General features: G+C 44.3%; 2 protein-coding genes across 2 annotated transcripts; one reads left to right on the forward strand and one right to left on the reverse strand.

Moving 5' to 3' along the window:
* The first annotated feature begins 1242 nt into the window (after positions 1 to 1242).
* Positions 1243 to 4382, forward strand: miox (myo-inositol oxygenase). The gene is made up of 10 exons (XM_064929816.1): positions 1243 to 1382; positions 1864 to 1947; positions 2044 to 2124; positions 2323 to 2485; positions 2585 to 2652; positions 2776 to 2885; positions 3099 to 3166; positions 3263 to 3312; positions 3449 to 3561; positions 3643 to 4382. Exons 1-10 carry the CDS (start codon positions 1365 to 1367, stop codon positions 3749 to 3751), a joined length of 864 nt encoding a protein of 287 aa, XP_064785888.1. The 5' UTR covers positions 1243 to 1364; the 3' UTR covers positions 3752 to 4382.
* lmf2a (lipase maturation factor 2a) lies at positions 4064 to 16413 on the reverse strand. The gene is made up of 15 exons (XM_064929815.1): positions 16074 to 16413; positions 11151 to 11267; positions 10917 to 11053; positions 10799 to 10827; positions 10275 to 10468; positions 9843 to 10021; positions 9580 to 9721; positions 9338 to 9463; positions 9158 to 9263; positions 8946 to 9042; positions 8468 to 8650; positions 8128 to 8296; positions 7881 to 7992; positions 7598 to 7706; positions 4064 to 4965 (listed from the first exon to the last, which is right to left on the reverse strand). The coding sequence occupies exons 1-15, from the start codon at positions 16165 to 16167 to the stop codon at positions 4552 to 4554; spliced, it is 2208 nt and encodes a 735-aa protein (XP_064785887.1). The 5' UTR covers positions 16168 to 16413; the 3' UTR covers positions 4064 to 4551.
* Positions 16414 to 17438: the final 1025 nt, after the last annotated feature.

Genomic DNA, 17438 nt, shown 5'->3' on the forward strand with positions numbered 1-17438 from the left:
ACCACCCGAGCCACGGCCTGTTCACCCCGCTACCATCCAGAAGGCGAGGTCAGTACAGGTGCATCAAAGCTGCAACCGAGAGACTATAAAACAGCTTCTATCTCAAGGCCATCAGACTTTTAAACAGTAATCACTAACTCAGAGGCTACTGCCAACATACAGACTCAAATCATTGGCCACTTTAATAAATGGATCACTAGTCACTTTAAATAATGCCACTTTAACAATGTTTACATATATAACTCATCTCATATGTATGTACTGTATCTTATACCATCTATTGCATTTTGTCTATGTTGCTTGGCCATCGATCATCCATATATTTAACTGTACATACATTCTTATTCCATCTGTTTAGATTTGTGTGTACTAGGTAGTTGTTGTGGAATTGTTAGATTACTTGTTAGATATTACAGCACTATCAAAACTAGAAGCACAAGCATTTCACTACACTAGCATTAAAATCTGCTAACCATGTATATGTGACCAATAAAATGTGATTATCTTAAGGGTAGATTTAGTATAGCTTAATTTCTTCCAAGTGTGAAGTAATTAGTAGATTCGTAAATAATATTTTCAGAGTAGCTTCCCAACACTGAATGTAGAAAAGGCTTAATTTGGTAACCTCACGTTACCTGGGGTAATACAGTTCAAGCAGGCGTTCACTGTCTCTTCGCATGACCTTTCACCTCTGGTTCTCTCTCCATTCCTCTTTTTCAAGCATCAAAAATGTATGTTTTTATTCTGTTTGTTTTGTTGTTTGTTCTGTTGGAAAAAAGCCAGACATTCCATCATTCAACAGAGTGCAGCGGTCTAAGGCACTGCACCTCAGTGCTAGGGGCATCACTACAGAGCCTTGTTTGATTCCATGCCAGGCTGTATCACAAACGGCCGTGATTGGCAGTCCCATAGGGCGGCGCACAATTGTCCCAGCATCGTCCGGGTTTGGCCGGGGTACGCAGTCATTATAAATAAGAATATGTTCTAAACTGACTTGCCTAGTTAAATAAAAGGTTAAAGGAATTATGGTAAATAACGGAGACAAATACACACACAAACACAACTCTCAAGACCAGCCCAAACCTGATACCTGTTGATCATAGTTAAGGACTCACTGTTCTCTCAAGGAAAACAAACACGCTCTCACACACGTACACACAGAGTAGTCCAGCCAGATGAACCCCGTTAGTTTAACTCCGCCCCCACTGAGATAACGACTATCACTACCTGTATGCTGTGAGGGTGTATGACATAAGTGTTAAACCAGAGGGGTATATACAGGACAGGGTCTGGGGTTGCACTTTAGAGGAGCCAGCAGACCCATACTTACTCATAACCGAATGGACTGACGGACTGACCTCACCATGAGGGTCGTCAATATTGTACGTATGACTGTAGAAAAGTAGAAAAAATATATTTAGCTATTACAGATGTAGGATCTTCACTTGATCAGCCTGTTGCAGGAAAACTTTCCTGTAATGCAGGAAATGTAAAGGTTTAAAAAGGCTTCTGAACTTTTTAATTTACACTGACCTTTCAGACTTGATTTTCACTTATGAAAAATGCATCAAGGTCTACAACATAAATTGAATATAATTAATATAACCCACACAGTGCTTGTTTCAGGATTGCAGGATTGTTGTAGCAAATGTGTCTGTCTGTATGTGTCTGTCTATCATAAGTTTAACCTGGTGTTATCATGCATCTGATAATCAAATAATATTTTGTGTGATCTACTGCTACAGGTTAAAATTTTGTAGGTCTAATATTTCTATTTGAAACGTATGGTGTTTTCTATCACATTCGCCATGTTAAGATGTGTACTTGACTTTCTTTGCCTGTCCCTCTGTCTATCTGTTTCAGGGTCCAGACCCATCTCTGGCATACCGTCCCATCTTAGACCTGGAGCAGAAAGGCAAGGACAAGACAGAATACAGGAATTTTGAGGTCAGCAAGAGTATGATTATTTACCTTAGTTGCAACATAATATTACTGTTTTAAGGCTGGTAATCACAATACATCTGTAATGTGTGTATGTAACAGAGCGGGAGTCTGATTGATCGTGTGTATAACACATACAAGCTGATGCACACCAACCAGACCCTGGACTTTGTCAAGCAGAAGGTGAGTCTGTCAAGACAGGTTCAGCGCAAATGCAAACTGTGTGTGTGTCAGGAGAGCAGGCTACACCAACCTGCAATGTTTAACAAGGAGTGTAACTGTGACTGTTAACATTTAAGATCTTATGTAATATCGTCTAATGCTGCAGATAACATGAACATACCACTCATTAACCTTCCCCACTCCTCCTCTCCTCTGCAGCACTCTGAGTGGTCAGGTTGTGGGCATGCCCAGATGGAGGTGATGGAAGCAGTCATATCTCTGGACCAGCTTGTTGATGAGTCCGACCCTGATGTCGACTTCCCCAACTCATACCACGCCTTTCAGACCGCTGAGGGCATCCGCAGGGAACACCCCCACAAAGGCAAACACACGCACGCACGCACACACACACACACACACACACACGTACACAGGCACACATGGTTCACAACTCCTATCCTTATCTCTCGTCCCTCTCCAGACTGGTTCCAGTTGGTGGGGCTGATCCATGACATTGGGAAGATCATGGCTCTGTCAGGGGAACCCCAGGTGAATGCCTCTCGATGTTACCCTGATACAGGTTGTGATGCTAGGCTACGCTAACAGCAGTGGTAAAATGGCTTGTAATGTTAGGCAACGCTAGGCTAACTGCACTGTGTTCCTGTCCTGCAGTGGGCTGTAGTGGGGGACACATTCCCAGTGGGGTGCAGGTTCCAGAATGGCATTGTGTTTCGAGGCAGTACCTTCGTGGACAACCCTGATGACAAAAACCCTGCTTACAAGTACTGTTACACTTCTCTTTTTACCAATCTAAATAAAAAAGTCTTATCAAACCCCATTATTCACTGCACAACATGCCGGCTACAAGCCAGCCTGGAGAAGTGTTTACATTATGCCATTTAGCAGACACCTATATACAGAAAGTTAATGTGCCATCTGATATACTTAATTTAAATGATAACCTCTTCTTCACCTCATCACCTCCCCCACTGTAGTTCTGAGTGTGGGATCTATAAGCCAAATTGTGGGCTGGACAATGTGCTCATGTCCTGGGGCCATGATGGTGAGTAACACAGAAACACACACACAGTCACCACTGTAAGGCACATGGGCCTACATAGTAACACCACTGAACTGCTGTCTGTGTTGTTTGTTCCAGAGTATCTCTACAGGGTCATGAAGTTCAACAAGTGCACCATCCCAGAAGAGGTGAGAATTGGGGTCTATGGTTCTACATTAGCAAAGAGAATACAGGTTTACAAAAACTCAGTGGTTCTTGTTTAAGACTGCTGCTCAGAGTGTTAACTCACCTAAAAGACTTCACTCCCCTGCTCTCCCTCTCTAGGGTCTGTATATGATCCGATTCCATTCCTTCTACCCCTGGCACTCCCATGGAGACTACATGCACCTCTGTGATGACAAGGACATGCGCATGATTCCCTGGGTTCGCGAGTTCAAGTACGTCTCAACACACACACTGAAAAATAATTCTCTACACTCTCTGCAGTCAGTTTGACCTCGAACATTTGACCCCTACAGTAAGTTTGACCTCTACACCAAGACCACTGAGCTGCCTGACATAGAGAAGTTGAAGCCATACTACCAGTCTCTCATCGACAAGTACTGTCCTGGGGTACTGAAGTGGTGACACACAGACAGATGGGGCAGCCACACACACCTACCCCCCACCTCAAATGTTTCATAAATCAATTAACTATCACAATTCATTTCTTTCCCACCCTCTCTCACACCTTCGCAGAGATCATATCCAGCAGCAACACCAAGGCATCTCCTCAGATATGGGTAACACTATTAGATTTATCTTTATAGCCTTTACCATGTTGTTGTCATCTGTAAGTCAACTACATTATATTCTAATGACAGAATATCCTAAAAGTGTTGTTTGTTGCTTAAAATGCTGATTACAATTCATATGGTTAATAATGAAGAACCAAATGGATACATTTCCTATCTTTATTATAAATGATACAAAAACATTAACATTTTCCATTCATGGATGTGCTGTTTTTTCAAACGTGGAAAGATGCTTGGCAGGAAAGTGCAGAATTGGTGATTCAATACATTATATCTGGCAGCAAAGCAAAGGACCACAGTGGCAAACCAAACACCCTTTAACACACACACACACACACACGTAAACATGTACAATGACAAGGAAACTGACAAAAAGTTATTTTCTCTTGATTGTAATAATACTACAGATAATTGGAAAACTGTCTATTCATTTCAAATAAAGTGATTGTCAAATGTAGAATAAAGCATCAACGAAATTCTTTGGTTAGAAGGTTATTGTTGGCGAAAGGCAGACAAGTAGTCAAGACAGGCAGCTTTCTCTTGAGCACTTGGACACTGAGACAGTTAGTGGAAGGGAGGGCTACCAAATCCCGTGTTCAGGGGTCAGGAGAAACTCTTTATTTCTTGAGACAGTCAGTCAACATTCCCCTCTTCTTCTCCGTCATCTTCTTCTTCCAGTTCATCTCTTACATCGTTCTCTTCTCTTTCACTCTCCTCGTCTTCCCCCCTTTGCTCATCCTCTTCTGCATCAACCTCCTCCAGCTCCTCCTCCTGTCTTTGTCCTAGACCATCTTTGTCATTGGAATTGGCCTCCTTAGCATCAGGGTGGTGGGGTGGAGCTGTGGGTTTTGGTTCAGCCTTGGCTGCAGTAGGTTTGGTCTTGAGTGTAATTTCCAGCTGCAGTCCCCGGAGCAGACAGAGGGTGACACTGCAGAAGAGGAGGCTCCAGAGCAGCAGGGGTGCAGACACACCCCTCACCTGAGAGCGCACCCACTTCACCACCTGGGGCACAGTTGCCTCAGACACACGCCGAGGGAGGGACTTATCCTACACACACGGGTCAGACACAAGGACATACAGGAGTCACACACTTAGTGCTTGCTGAGAACTACAGGTAGTTCGTTACAGTGCATTCGTAAAGTATTGACTTTTTGCACATGCTGTTATGTTTATCCTAAAATGGATTAAATAAAAATCCTCAATCTACACACAATACCCCATAATAAAGCGAAAACCGGTTTTTAAAGAATAAAAACTGAAACTTATTTACATGAGTGTTCAGACGCTTCGCTATGAGGTTTTTAAAAATGTGCTCCGGTGCCTCCTGTTTCCACTGATCACACTTGAGATGTTTCTACAACTTGGAGTCCACAGGTGGAAAATTCAATTGACTGGATATTTTGAAAAGGTACAGAACTGTCTAAATAAAATGTCCCACAGTTGACAGTGCATGTCAGAGCAAAAACCAAGCCATGAGGTCAAAGGAATTGTCCGTAGAGCTCAGAGACAGGATTGTGTAGGGACAAATCTGGGCAAGGGTACCAAAACATTTCTGCAGCATTGAAGGTCCCCAAGAACAGTGGCCTAAATCATTCTTAAATGGAAGAAGTCTGGAAGCACCAAGACTCTCCCTAGAGCTGGCCAACCGACCAATCGGGGGAGAAGAGCCTTGGTCAGTGGGGTAACCAAGAACCCGATGGTCACTGATAGATGGGAGAAACTTCCAGAAGGACAACCATCTCTGCAGCACTCCACCAATCAGGCCTTTATGGTGAAGTTGCCAGACGGAAGCCACTCTGCAGTAAAAGGCACATGACAGTCTGCTTGGAGCATGCCACAAGATTCTCTGGTCTGATGAAACCAAGATTGAACTATTTGGCCTGAATGCCGAGCGTTACGTCTGAAGGAAACCTGGCACCATCCCTACGGTGAAGCATGGTGGTGGCAGCATCAAGCTGTGGGGATGTTTTTCAGCGAAAGGGACTGGGAGACTAGTCAGTATCAAGGGAAAGATGAACGAAGCAAAGTACAGAGAGATCCTTGATGAAGAGCACTCAGGAGTGCTCAGTACCTCAAACTGGGGCAAAGGTTCACCTTCCAACAGGACAATGACCCTAAGCACATAGCCAAGCCAATGCAGGAGTGGCTTCGGGACAAGTCTCTGAACGTCCTTGACTGGCTCAGACAGAGCCCAGACTTGAACACAATCTAACATTTCAGGAGAGACCTTCAACAAAGTACTGAGTAAAGGCTCTGAATACTTATGTAAAATGTGATATTATTTTAATTTTAATAAAATGTGCAAAACAATTCCCCAAATGTTTTATCCCCGTAACAAGGGATGCACAATAGATTGGGTAAACATATCAGAATCAGCCGATATTAGCTAAAAAATGCCAACATCGGCCCAATGTCTAATTTAACACCGGTGTGCAAAACAGATGTCAAAGCTGACGTGCATACCTATATAACGTAGGTAGATGATATGCAACACTACAATCCGCTACACGTGCAACACTTTCATTCCTAATCTAGACCAAAATGTCAGCTGTGTGGATCGAGGAAGTCAACAAGTCCATCAGTCAATTGAAAGAGTAGGAACATTTCAGCGAAACAACTCAAAGGCAAATTCCATGTCGGCAAGGTAATGGAATTCATCGCCCTTGACAATCAACTGTTCTCTGTTGTGGATGATGTTGGCTTTCGATGACTGGTCGAGCACCGATACACACTACCAAGTAGGTGCTATTTTTCAGATGTTGCCCTACCGGAGTTACACAGTATTGTTGAAACACACCCATGAGCCACTTGCTATTAGCTTCACGACTGACATTTGGACCAGTGATGTCAGCCCCATGAGCATGCGGAGTCTGACAGCACAGAGGGTCGACGAGGATTTCGATACTGAAGAAAGCCGTATTGCATGCTCAAGAATGTGCTGGTCCTCATACCACTGCTGCAATTTCAATGGCAATTGAGAACATGTTTGAAACATGAACAACTGACTGGAGATATAAGCTCAACTGTGTCTGCAGCAGACGTGATACCCTGTCATGGCATTGAAATGCCTGCTCAACAAAAATGTCAACACAGCCCGTCGGGTTAACTTGGAAAAGTACTCTACTAGAGTCTGTGAACAAGCGATTCGGTGGCGTTCTCTCTGAACCTCTACTGTGTCGCCACCATATTCGATGCTAGGTACAAGGACCGCTACTTCGATGCAGACAAGAAACAGGGTTTATGTGAAATATTACAGACATGGCTGGACAAGATGGAAACGGACACAGTGACAGTGCACACCGAGGAAAATACCACAGGTGAAAAGACAGAGTTTTAACTTCACTGCTTGACATGTATGATGAAATTATGGTTGAGACTGAACAAATTAACAAAACAGCACAGCAAGAAATTGAAAGAAATAGGTTTAGATTTTTGCTGGTAATGGGGACATACGTAAATGCCCACAAAATAACCTTATGGTCAGTGTGTTTAAACTATTTAACTGTACTAAAATGCTTAAAAGGCCACTTAAATTTGAAATATCAGTATAGTTTTTTTGGCAAGGAAAATATCAGATATCGTTATTGGCCAAAGATGTAATATCGGTGCATCACTAGCTGTAACGTAACAAAATGTTGAAAAGATAAAGGGGTCTGAATACTTTCCAAATGCACTGTACCTTGAGTCCATGCTGGCTCAGCATGCTCTCCAGGAAGGTGTCGCCCAGATACACTGTGGGATAGAACTCCTCTATGTACACCCTCCTCCACCAGCGCTGAGGATACGACCTACAACACACACAATAAAATGTCAGCTGTGACACTGACTCGCACGTTAACTGATGATTTCGGCATTTCCTCAAAGATGTCGACATTCAGATTATTGCTGCGCAACATGAATCAACTACCTCATCACCCATCGGTTCTCTATGCGTATGTGTGTGAGAGAGAGTATGTACTAACCCATCAGCTAGTGTTTTAGTGAACCAGTATTTGTAGCGGTGAGCTCTGAGGTATGTGGGAGGCTGCTGGTGGAATGGGTACTGAGACACATCTGACTGGATGAGCTCAATCACTGGAGAGAGAGAGAGGGGCAAACGTTAAGATGTTTTACAATACAGTAAATACAATACAGCTTGTGTTAATATCGCTGTATTGGCAGTAATGCACTGCCATTAGCCTCAAAAAGAAGGAAGTGTGTACACCCTACCGTCCGTCTTGCCCTGCAGCAGTCTGTACATTAGGCTGGTGAACCAGGGAGAGTGCGTATGTGTTCCCAGGGCTGCAAACCACATCTGCCAGTCCAGCCGTGGTTGATGAGGGGTGATGACCGAAGGAGGGGCACTGAGGTTCCCTGGCTTATACATAAATTCTATCTCCTAGAGGAGAGAGAGAGAGAGGGTAGGACAATGGAGACAATTAAAGTTGGATGAAAAAAAAAATAGCCTTGGTTAACTTCAGCTTTAAAACAGATAACAGATACATTACAAATGGGCAAAAAAACCACCTCTCCATATACACCTCTCCCACACACACACACACACCCCTACCGTCCAGGTGACTTTATCCATGGATCCCTCGATGACCACCTCGGGCCGGCCCCCCACCCCAGTCATGCGTCTGAACAGGCCGTAGGAGTTGACCAGCTGGTAACGACTGACCGCATCATAACCCTGACGCACCCCCGGCCACACACTGGCGTTACTGTCATACTCTATGAAGGTGAATGGGACCTGGACAAACAAACACACACACTGGCGTTACAATCATACTCGATAAAGGTGAACAAGAACATGCTGGAACACACAAAGTATGACATGCCTTACCTGAGAGCAGGTACCATTATTCTAGATCAGTGGATCCCAACCAGGGTATTAGGAACCCTGGTGGTACTTGGCCTAATCATAGGGAGTACTTCAGAAGACTCACAAGATGGGGTACTTCAGGGATACTCCAGGCAGAGTTAAATTCAGTTGGTGCAGTAAACAAAAAGGGTTGGGAACCACTGTTCTAGAGTGTTCTACTCACCAGACTGATGGCAAACATAGAGACAGCAGCAGCACCAAACACTGTCCACTGGACTGTACCCAAAAACCTCTTGAAGAACCCTTCCACACAGGCACACCTACAGAACACAGACACACATGTAAATACACACACAGCAGTATCCCAAAGCCTCTACACACACCAACACAACACACAGAACAGACCACTTTCCCAGAGAGGTGTGTGTGTGTTACCTGAACATGGAAGAGACTAGTTCCCAGGTGAGAGACAGTACTCCCAGCCAGACCGAGGGGAAGGTGACAGTCTTCAGGAACTGGTTAAACTGGTGGAAGGTAAACACTGAGGAGATAACCAGCAATAACAGTCAAAACAATGATTATCTACTACAGCTGATAACTGACACGCACACACACCTGTCCTGGAGGAGACAGTCCACTTGTCCCAGTTGATCTGCAGGTCAAACCATGTGACCGTTCCGAAGCCAATTAGAGCCCAGACTGCGATCTCCACCACAAACCCTGCCCACCACAACGAGGAACCTGATTGGAGCAGAGACAGAACCAGGGAGTACATGTCACATCCTGCCTCCAGTAAAACTGACTGACTATCCTCGATACAAGCTACCTACAGTGTGTATGTGCCAGAGTGTGTGTACCTTGGTTAGGGTTAGGAGTGTATTTCTTGCGTAGCCAGAAGTATATATGCTCGTCATCCAGCAGAGACAGACACATCGTCAGAGTCAGGAGGTTGAAGAAGTTATAGTTTCCAGACAGGATGATCAGCACCTGCAGTACCACCTAAATACCACAGGGGTGAGAGAAAACACTGCACTTTACCTAACCGCCAGAGGGGGGAGACAGACCAAGTCCCCAAAATGTTGATGACAAAATGCTACAACATACACAGAGTTAATCTGACCTGCATGTAGAAGGCCCCGAGGCGAAGTCGTCGTAGAGGGCTGAGGAAGAGGAATGGAGCAGCGATCTCAATGGCGAAGGTGGCTACCACAGACAGCTTATGCCACCAGACGGGTAGCTGGTGGGCAAACCAGGCCAAGGGTGTAGGGATACACTGGGTCTCGTAGTGATATGTCAGCGCTAGAGACACACACCACCACATGTTAGAGGCACACATCAATAGGCTAGGGGTGTAGCTACACTGGTCCTCAATGATATGTTAGGGCTAGAGAGAGATGTACACGTTACAAGCCAGAGACGGTGTGATACACTGGGTCTCTGTGGTACATCAGGGGGAGAGAAAGACGCTCAGAAACAGCAGTCTGAGTGGCAGTAACATGTCTGATGAGTTTGGTGACCTGCCTGAGCACTTATGCAACACACACACAGCTACCTGTGAGGCCCCACCAGGTAGGGCAGCGGGAGGTGAGTTTGACGATTCCGGAGGCGAACATCAGTCTGAACAGCAGCCAACGGACCAACCAGAAGGTCACAGGGTCGTGCTCCCTGCCCGCTCGCCACCCCCGCAAAGACGTCACCGGGGCGATGAGCACACAGAGGAACCCCGTCTCCAGGAGAAGAGAGTCCCTGGATGCAGTCGCAGAGAGGGAGAATGAGCAAGGTGGAGAGAGTGTTAGGACCTAGAGACTGAGCATGCCCAGACAGGGCTAATGTTGTAGTGTTTTCATCATGATGCTACTATGGTGATGTTGTTATCAATGTGTTATAGTGTTTATAATCTGGCACCTGACAGATGCAGTTGCACAGCAGTAGGAGCACCAATCAAACACACATCAGCTGACTGCCAAGACGACTCAGTGTCATACAAATACTAACAGCAGTACTGGGGTGTTAATTAACATGCAACCTCAGGGTGGCATTCAGTCTCTGGGTGTGGCAAACACACACGCAACTCACCACTGGAAGTAGAGGAAGACCTGTCCCACCTGGAAATTCAGGCAGAGTCAGAGATCAGGCATACTGTATACTGGCTCCCGCTACAGCAGTGTGTATACGTGTGTGTGGTATAACTGACCTGGTACATTGACAGGTACATGATCCAGAGAAATAGAAACACCAAGCTGTCTCTGAGTGATTCCAGTACTGTAGCAGCCAGGCTCAGTGCTGCCCCCAGCAGGCAGAGCAGCTCCATGGCAGTCTGGGTGTCAAGACCTAGAATACAGTTTACACTGTTAAGAGTCTATTCGTTTTATGATTCAAATGATCAGTTAGTCACAATACATTGCTAAAATGTTGTTTAGGAACTCACCCAGACGTGGTGCGAGCCACAGTAAGGTGGGAGAGGAGAGGAGCTGCTCCCAGAGAGCCTTACCACTGTACCGCAGTTGCCACCGCGCTGGTAACAGGCCATCATTTCCATACAGGCCTGGAAAACACACACCTTGTCAACAGGGAGAAGTAGTAACTTGTACTGGAGGTTAACTTTAGGATGTAGTTCCATAGGAGGAAAACCCCTACTAGCCTAACTGAACACCTAGATAACATTTTTATTATATTGGACATTCGGTTCGCTCTCCTCAATAGCTATTGAACCAAGTATGCCATGACAATGAAGATGGTACACTACATGGCCAAAAGTATGTGGACCCCCCCCTTTGCTGCTATAACAGCCCCCACTCAACTGGGAAGGCTTTCCACTAGATATTGTAACATTGCTGCAGGGACTTGCTTCAATTCAGCCACAAGAGCATTAGTGAGGTTGTGCATTGATGTTGGGCGATCAGGACTGACTTGCAGTCGGCGCTCCAATTCATCCCAAAGGTGTTCAATGGGGTTGAGATCAAGGCTTAACCCCATCAACCACACCGATCTTGACAAACCATTTTTGTATGGACCTCGCTTTGTGCACGGGGGCATTGTCATGCTGAAAAAGGAAAGGGCCTTCACCAAACTGTTGCCACAAAGTTGGAAGCACTTAATTGTCTAGAATGTGAATATATTTTATATGACATGATTTTTTGTTAACTAGTAAATAGTAGCCTACAGCAATGTGTGTTTAGCAGAAATTAACAAGTTAGAAATTATTTAGTTAGTTTTGGCTACCATGCAGGTTTTAGCTTGCTTGAGCCTGCTAACTGAGGAGTGTTCATTCACCTGTTTCCATACATGTTTCTTTGTAAAACTTATTACAAAGGAGTTGATTAATCAAACTGCTTAACTATTTACCTGTACATGGAATTGTATTTGTTTTTCTTTACTCATTTTTAATCTAATCTTAACAGGAAAATGCCACGGGCGCTATCAGTGTGTGGAGACATTTCACTGCAGCTAATGTAGGAAACGCTGTGTATGTACATTTGCAAATACTGTGGCAAATCATATGTGAAGAATGCAACAAAGATGCAGAATCTGGCCAAATGCATGAAGTTCCCTCAGCGCTCACAACAAGCAACCTCTGAGAAAAGTCCCTCTTCTTCTATTCGTGGTGAAGATGAAGCAGACACTTTATTGATAGCATCATCTCATGGTCCTCCTGGACTCTGAAGTGATTTTGACTCAATGGAGGAACGTAGTCAGAAATGCTGATGAATGTCTTGTTCGAGCTGTATGCAACTGGTTCACCTCTGATGCTCACAGGCAATGTGTATTGGAAGAGATTTCTGAATGTTCTTCACCCTGCATACACCCCTCCAACCAGATATGCTTTATCTACTCATTTGCTTGATGCAGAGTTAAACAGAGTTCAAGTGACGGTCAAGCAAATCATAGAGAAAGCAGAATGTATTGCAATCATCTCTGATGGGTGGTCGAATGTTCGTGGGCAAGGGATAATTAACTACATCATCTCCACCCCTCAACCAGTATTCTACAAGAGCACAGACACAAGGGTCAGACACACTGGTCTCTACCTTGCAGATGAGCTGAAGGCAGTCATCAATGACTTGGACCACAGAAGGTATTTGCACTTATGACAGACAATGCTGCGACCATGACGGCTGCTTGGTCTGTGGAGTGGAGGAGCCCTACCCTCACATCACACCCATTGGCTGCGCTACTCATGCATTGAATCTGCTCCTCAAGGACATCATGCCACTGAAAACAATGGATACACTCTACAAGAGAGCCAAGGAAATGGTCAGGCATGTGAAGGGTCATCAAGTTATAGCACCAATCTACCTCACCAAGCAAAGTGCGAAGAATAAGAGCACCACATTGAAGCTGCCCAGCAACACCCGTTGGTGTTGTGTTGTCATCATGTTTGACAGTCTCCTGGAGGGGAAGGGGTCTCGCCAAGAAATGGCCATATCACAGTCTGCCGATATGGAAAGCCCCGTCAAGAGGATCCTCCTTGGTGATTTATTTTGGGAGAGAGGGATAAGCAGCCTGAAACCTAAAGCAGTAGCCATCGCATGGATTGAGGGAGACAATGCCATCCTGTCTAATGTGCCCTGCCCACTTCACTGTTGCTCCAAGCAGAGGAAACTGCAGTTCTGAAAGACATCAAAAAGCGCAAAGACTTCTGCCTGAAGCCCATACATGCCACAGCGTACATGTGGGACCCCAAGCACCCTGGCAAGAGCATCATGTCTGGTGCAGAGATCAACAAGGCCTATGGTGTCATCACTACCGTGTCTCGCCACCTTGGACTGGATGAGGGCAAGGTTCTTGGCAGTCTGGCGAAGTACACTTCCAAGCAAGGGCTTTGTGATGGAGATCCAATATGGCAGTCGTGCCAACATCTCATCAGCCACCTAGTGGAAGGGACTGAGGCTCTTTCCCCTGTTGCCTCCATCATCCTCCAAATCCTACCAACATCAGCCTCCTCAGAGCGCAACTGGTCCTTGTTTGGGAACACGCACCCCAAAGCACGCAACAGGCTGACCAATACAGGGGTTGAAAAATTGGTGTCCCTTCGGGCAAATTTGAGGCTTTTTGAGCCTGACAACGAGCCATCCTCAACAAGGTTGGAAAGTGACAGTATAGATGAGGCCCCTGATGTTCTAGAGGTGGACATTGAGGAGGTCCAGGGAGGAGACATGAGGAAGACAACCAAAGCTTGAGTTTCTAGACTATCATTTTACAGATGTTGAAAATGTTTTCGGGAGATGCGATGGATCATTCAATATTCCCTTATGTTCAGTGAAATCATCCCATGTGAAGCATCAACTCATTTAAAGTTTAATTCGTAACTAAATAGTTCTCTCTCTTGGAAGGATTTAATCATTTGCAATTATGTATCCATATGATATGGTAAATATAACCAAAGCAAAAAAACATCTACATTTAAATGGTATTAAAATTAATTTGCATATATTCCTGTTAATTCCCATGGAAAGTTCCCACCTCCGAATATTCCCCAAAATGTGCAACCCTAGCTGTAGCATTAAGATTTCCCTTCACTAAAGGCCTAGCCCGAACCATGAAAAACAGCCTCAGACCAATATTCATCCTCCATCAAACTTTACAGTTGGCACAATAGGTAGCGTTCTCCTGGCATCCGCCAATCCCAGATTGGACTGCCAAATGGTGAAGCGTGATTCATCACTCCAGAGAATGTTTCCACTGCTCTAGAGTGCAATGGTGGCGAGCTTTCCACCACTCTAGCCAATGCTTGCCATTGCGCATGGTAACCCATTTCATGAAGCTCCCGTCAAACAGTTATCGTGCTGACGTGTCTTCCAGGGGCAGTTTGAAACTCGGTAGCGAGTGTGGCAACAGAAGACCGACAATTTTTACACGCTACGTGCGTCAGCACTCGTCGGTCTCGTTCTGTGAGCTTGTGTGGCCTACCACTTTGCGGCTGAGCCGTTGTTGCTCCTAGACGTTTCCACTCCACAATAACAGCACTTACTGTTGACCAGGGCAGCTCCCATGACTGTGCCACAGTCTACTGCCAATGTTTGTCTATAGAGATTGAATGGTTGTGTGCTTGATTTTACACACCTGTCAGCAACGGGAGTGGCTAAAATAGACAAATCCACTAATTTCAAGTGTTGTTGACGTACTTTTTGTTTTTATAATAAGATTTGGAATTTAATTATTCAATAGCTCTTACAGAAAGCGTGCCATGACTATGAAAATTCTATATTCAGAATCAGGGGAGGACGGAGAAAATCCACTGCTTATTTTTTGGGGGAAATGTCAGCAGTTTTGTTTATGCTTTCAATCTGCATACTTTCAAGAAAGCTAATTACTACTGCAACTTTCAAGCTGGAAGAGCTACCTCACAAAATGTCTATGCCTCTTGTCGTAGGGTACATTCCTCTCATGCTGTCTGCATGTAATCGCCGGGGGATACAGGCAAAATGGATTCTTCCTCTTCTGTGGATGTTATATTAAGGTTAGAAACAAACTTTAAGGTGGTTTACCGCCACCAATTTGACTCAAGCTTGGACCAGACAGGGAAGGTGTAAATCCTACTAATATTCAAAAAATAAATAAATACTACATCCCTTAAAGATTATATCAGCAGTTAATTTAAGCTTTTTAACACCATTACTCCTTAAATCTAAGAACAACCTCTCCCCTTCCTTCCCATATTGCTGCCACTGAAATAGAATGTGTTCCACTCAATGATTTAATTACATACAGTTTTGGGGAGATGTTTGTCCATCTGCCCCAGATTCAGAATATATCATTTCCAGTGATTCAGAAAAAACATGTGGATTTTTGTCCATCCACCTACAATTCAGAGTATATCATTTTAGTCATGGAACACTTGGTGTAAGAGCTAATTTAAGATCATAATACGATTTCAGATTTCACTTATTTTTTTATCCTCCTGATTCGGAGTATACCATCTTCATAGTCGTGGCAAGTTTGGTTCAATAACTACTATTGAGAATATCAAATATTCATTATAAAACTAAGTGTTCCTTGGTCGGGAAAGTTAAAAATGACTTAAAGATATGTGGCCCGTGTCTAGAGACAGAAAGAAGTCGGGCAAGTATAATAAAGTCTAATTAGTGTCTACCGTTATCTAGCGAAAAATACTTAGCTAAACTAGCTAGCAACTGCAACAGAGTAACAAGCTTGATAGCTAGCTACAGGGGAACACGTTCCCAATACAAAAAAAAACAATGAAACTTGAAATATGTTTTTGACTTAAGTCAAGTACAATGCTATAGGAGGCTAGCTAGCTGGCTAACAGCTGCTAGCATACCATAACACTCATAACTGTCAAGAAAGCTATCCTAGCTCGCTAAATGGGACAGCTAAATAGATATCTCACCTGGTATCTGCAGGTAGAGGGAGACGAAGGCGACCATGTAGATGAGAGCCATGCACCAAAGGAACAGGCGGCGTGGCAGAGTAATGTAGCCCATGTCTGCTGTGTGGAGGCCCTTTCTGGGATCTCCTCTCTATCCGTGTCTGCAGGACGCGACAGTAGTCTACTGTAGTGGAACGGGAAGTCGGTGTGGGATTTTCACATAACCTGGAGGGAAGTCCCTATCGGTGGATCAAAATGGTGACATTGGGGTAAAGGCGTGGGCATGGGTTCCCACCAATTATGTTTATATACGCTAGACTTCCCGGGAGCGCTGGTTTGAAGCCGCTGCACTTCCATCTGATCTTGGCACTTCCGCCATTCAAAAAAATACTTAGGAAGCTATAGAAATGCATTCAATGTAATTTCTGCCACATGTTTTACATTACAGACACCTTATTATACTTACACATGATGAGCTAAACATATAAAAACATTTTTTCTCAAAGTATACATTTTTGAAAGCTCTAATATTACTGTCCCCACGACACCACCAAATACGTGTAATTCTGCCCTTGAAAGATTTAATTTAAATACTGTAGAATACCATTCATTTCTATGAAGGACTGGTTCTACCAATATGGCTGATCCAGTGACTTCAAAGTCTCTCAATGCCCAATACATAGCAAATAGCGATCCAGGGTTTATATATACATCGTTGGTTCCCACTAAATGTGGCCGCAGCGTAGTCAACATTATCTTATATCGACAACAAACATTTTTTTGGTTTTAATTTAGGGTTAATCATTAGGTTCGCAGTGTGGTTAAGGCCAAGATTAAAATGTAATTAGAGAAATAGGCAGGGTTAATACTTTGCCACTTGCCCAGATAGTGAGGACCGGAGGGGTTGGGGAATCATGTCAGCATGGCCACTTCAAGCTACACCCACCAAACCGTACGTCAAAGTCTGTTCAATACGTTTTGGGGAAACGTGTCGTCCAGTACACATCGTTTCGCAACGTTGCAAACGTTTAAGCGAACTGAACGCACCTCTGTGTAACTTGATATTTCCTTGTCATGTACAAATTAATTACAGTTTCAAAGCAATCTTATCTGCTTTGACATCAAAATGCTTTCAGTAAAAAACATTTATAACAGGAGATCATTGATAGGCACCGAGAGACTGGACCAGACATTGGCAGGCTGTTTTTCACTGTAGTTCAGTTTATTGTGCAGTACTGTTTATCTCAGGCAACAAGCTGACAGAGTCATGGCAATAGTAGATACATGCTGCTAGACACTAAGTAACACACTCTATATTTATTTATATTCAAGTCTTACAGAGAAAGAGAAACAGGTTGTATTCATTAACAGTAGAACGCATCACGT

The sequence above is a fragment of the Oncorhynchus masou genome, chromosome 22, assembly GCF_036934945.1.
Source record: "Oncorhynchus masou masou isolate Uvic2021 chromosome 22, UVic_Omas_1.1, whole genome shotgun sequence".
NCBI lineage: Eukaryota > Metazoa > Chordata > Actinopteri > Salmoniformes > Salmonidae > Oncorhynchus > Oncorhynchus masou.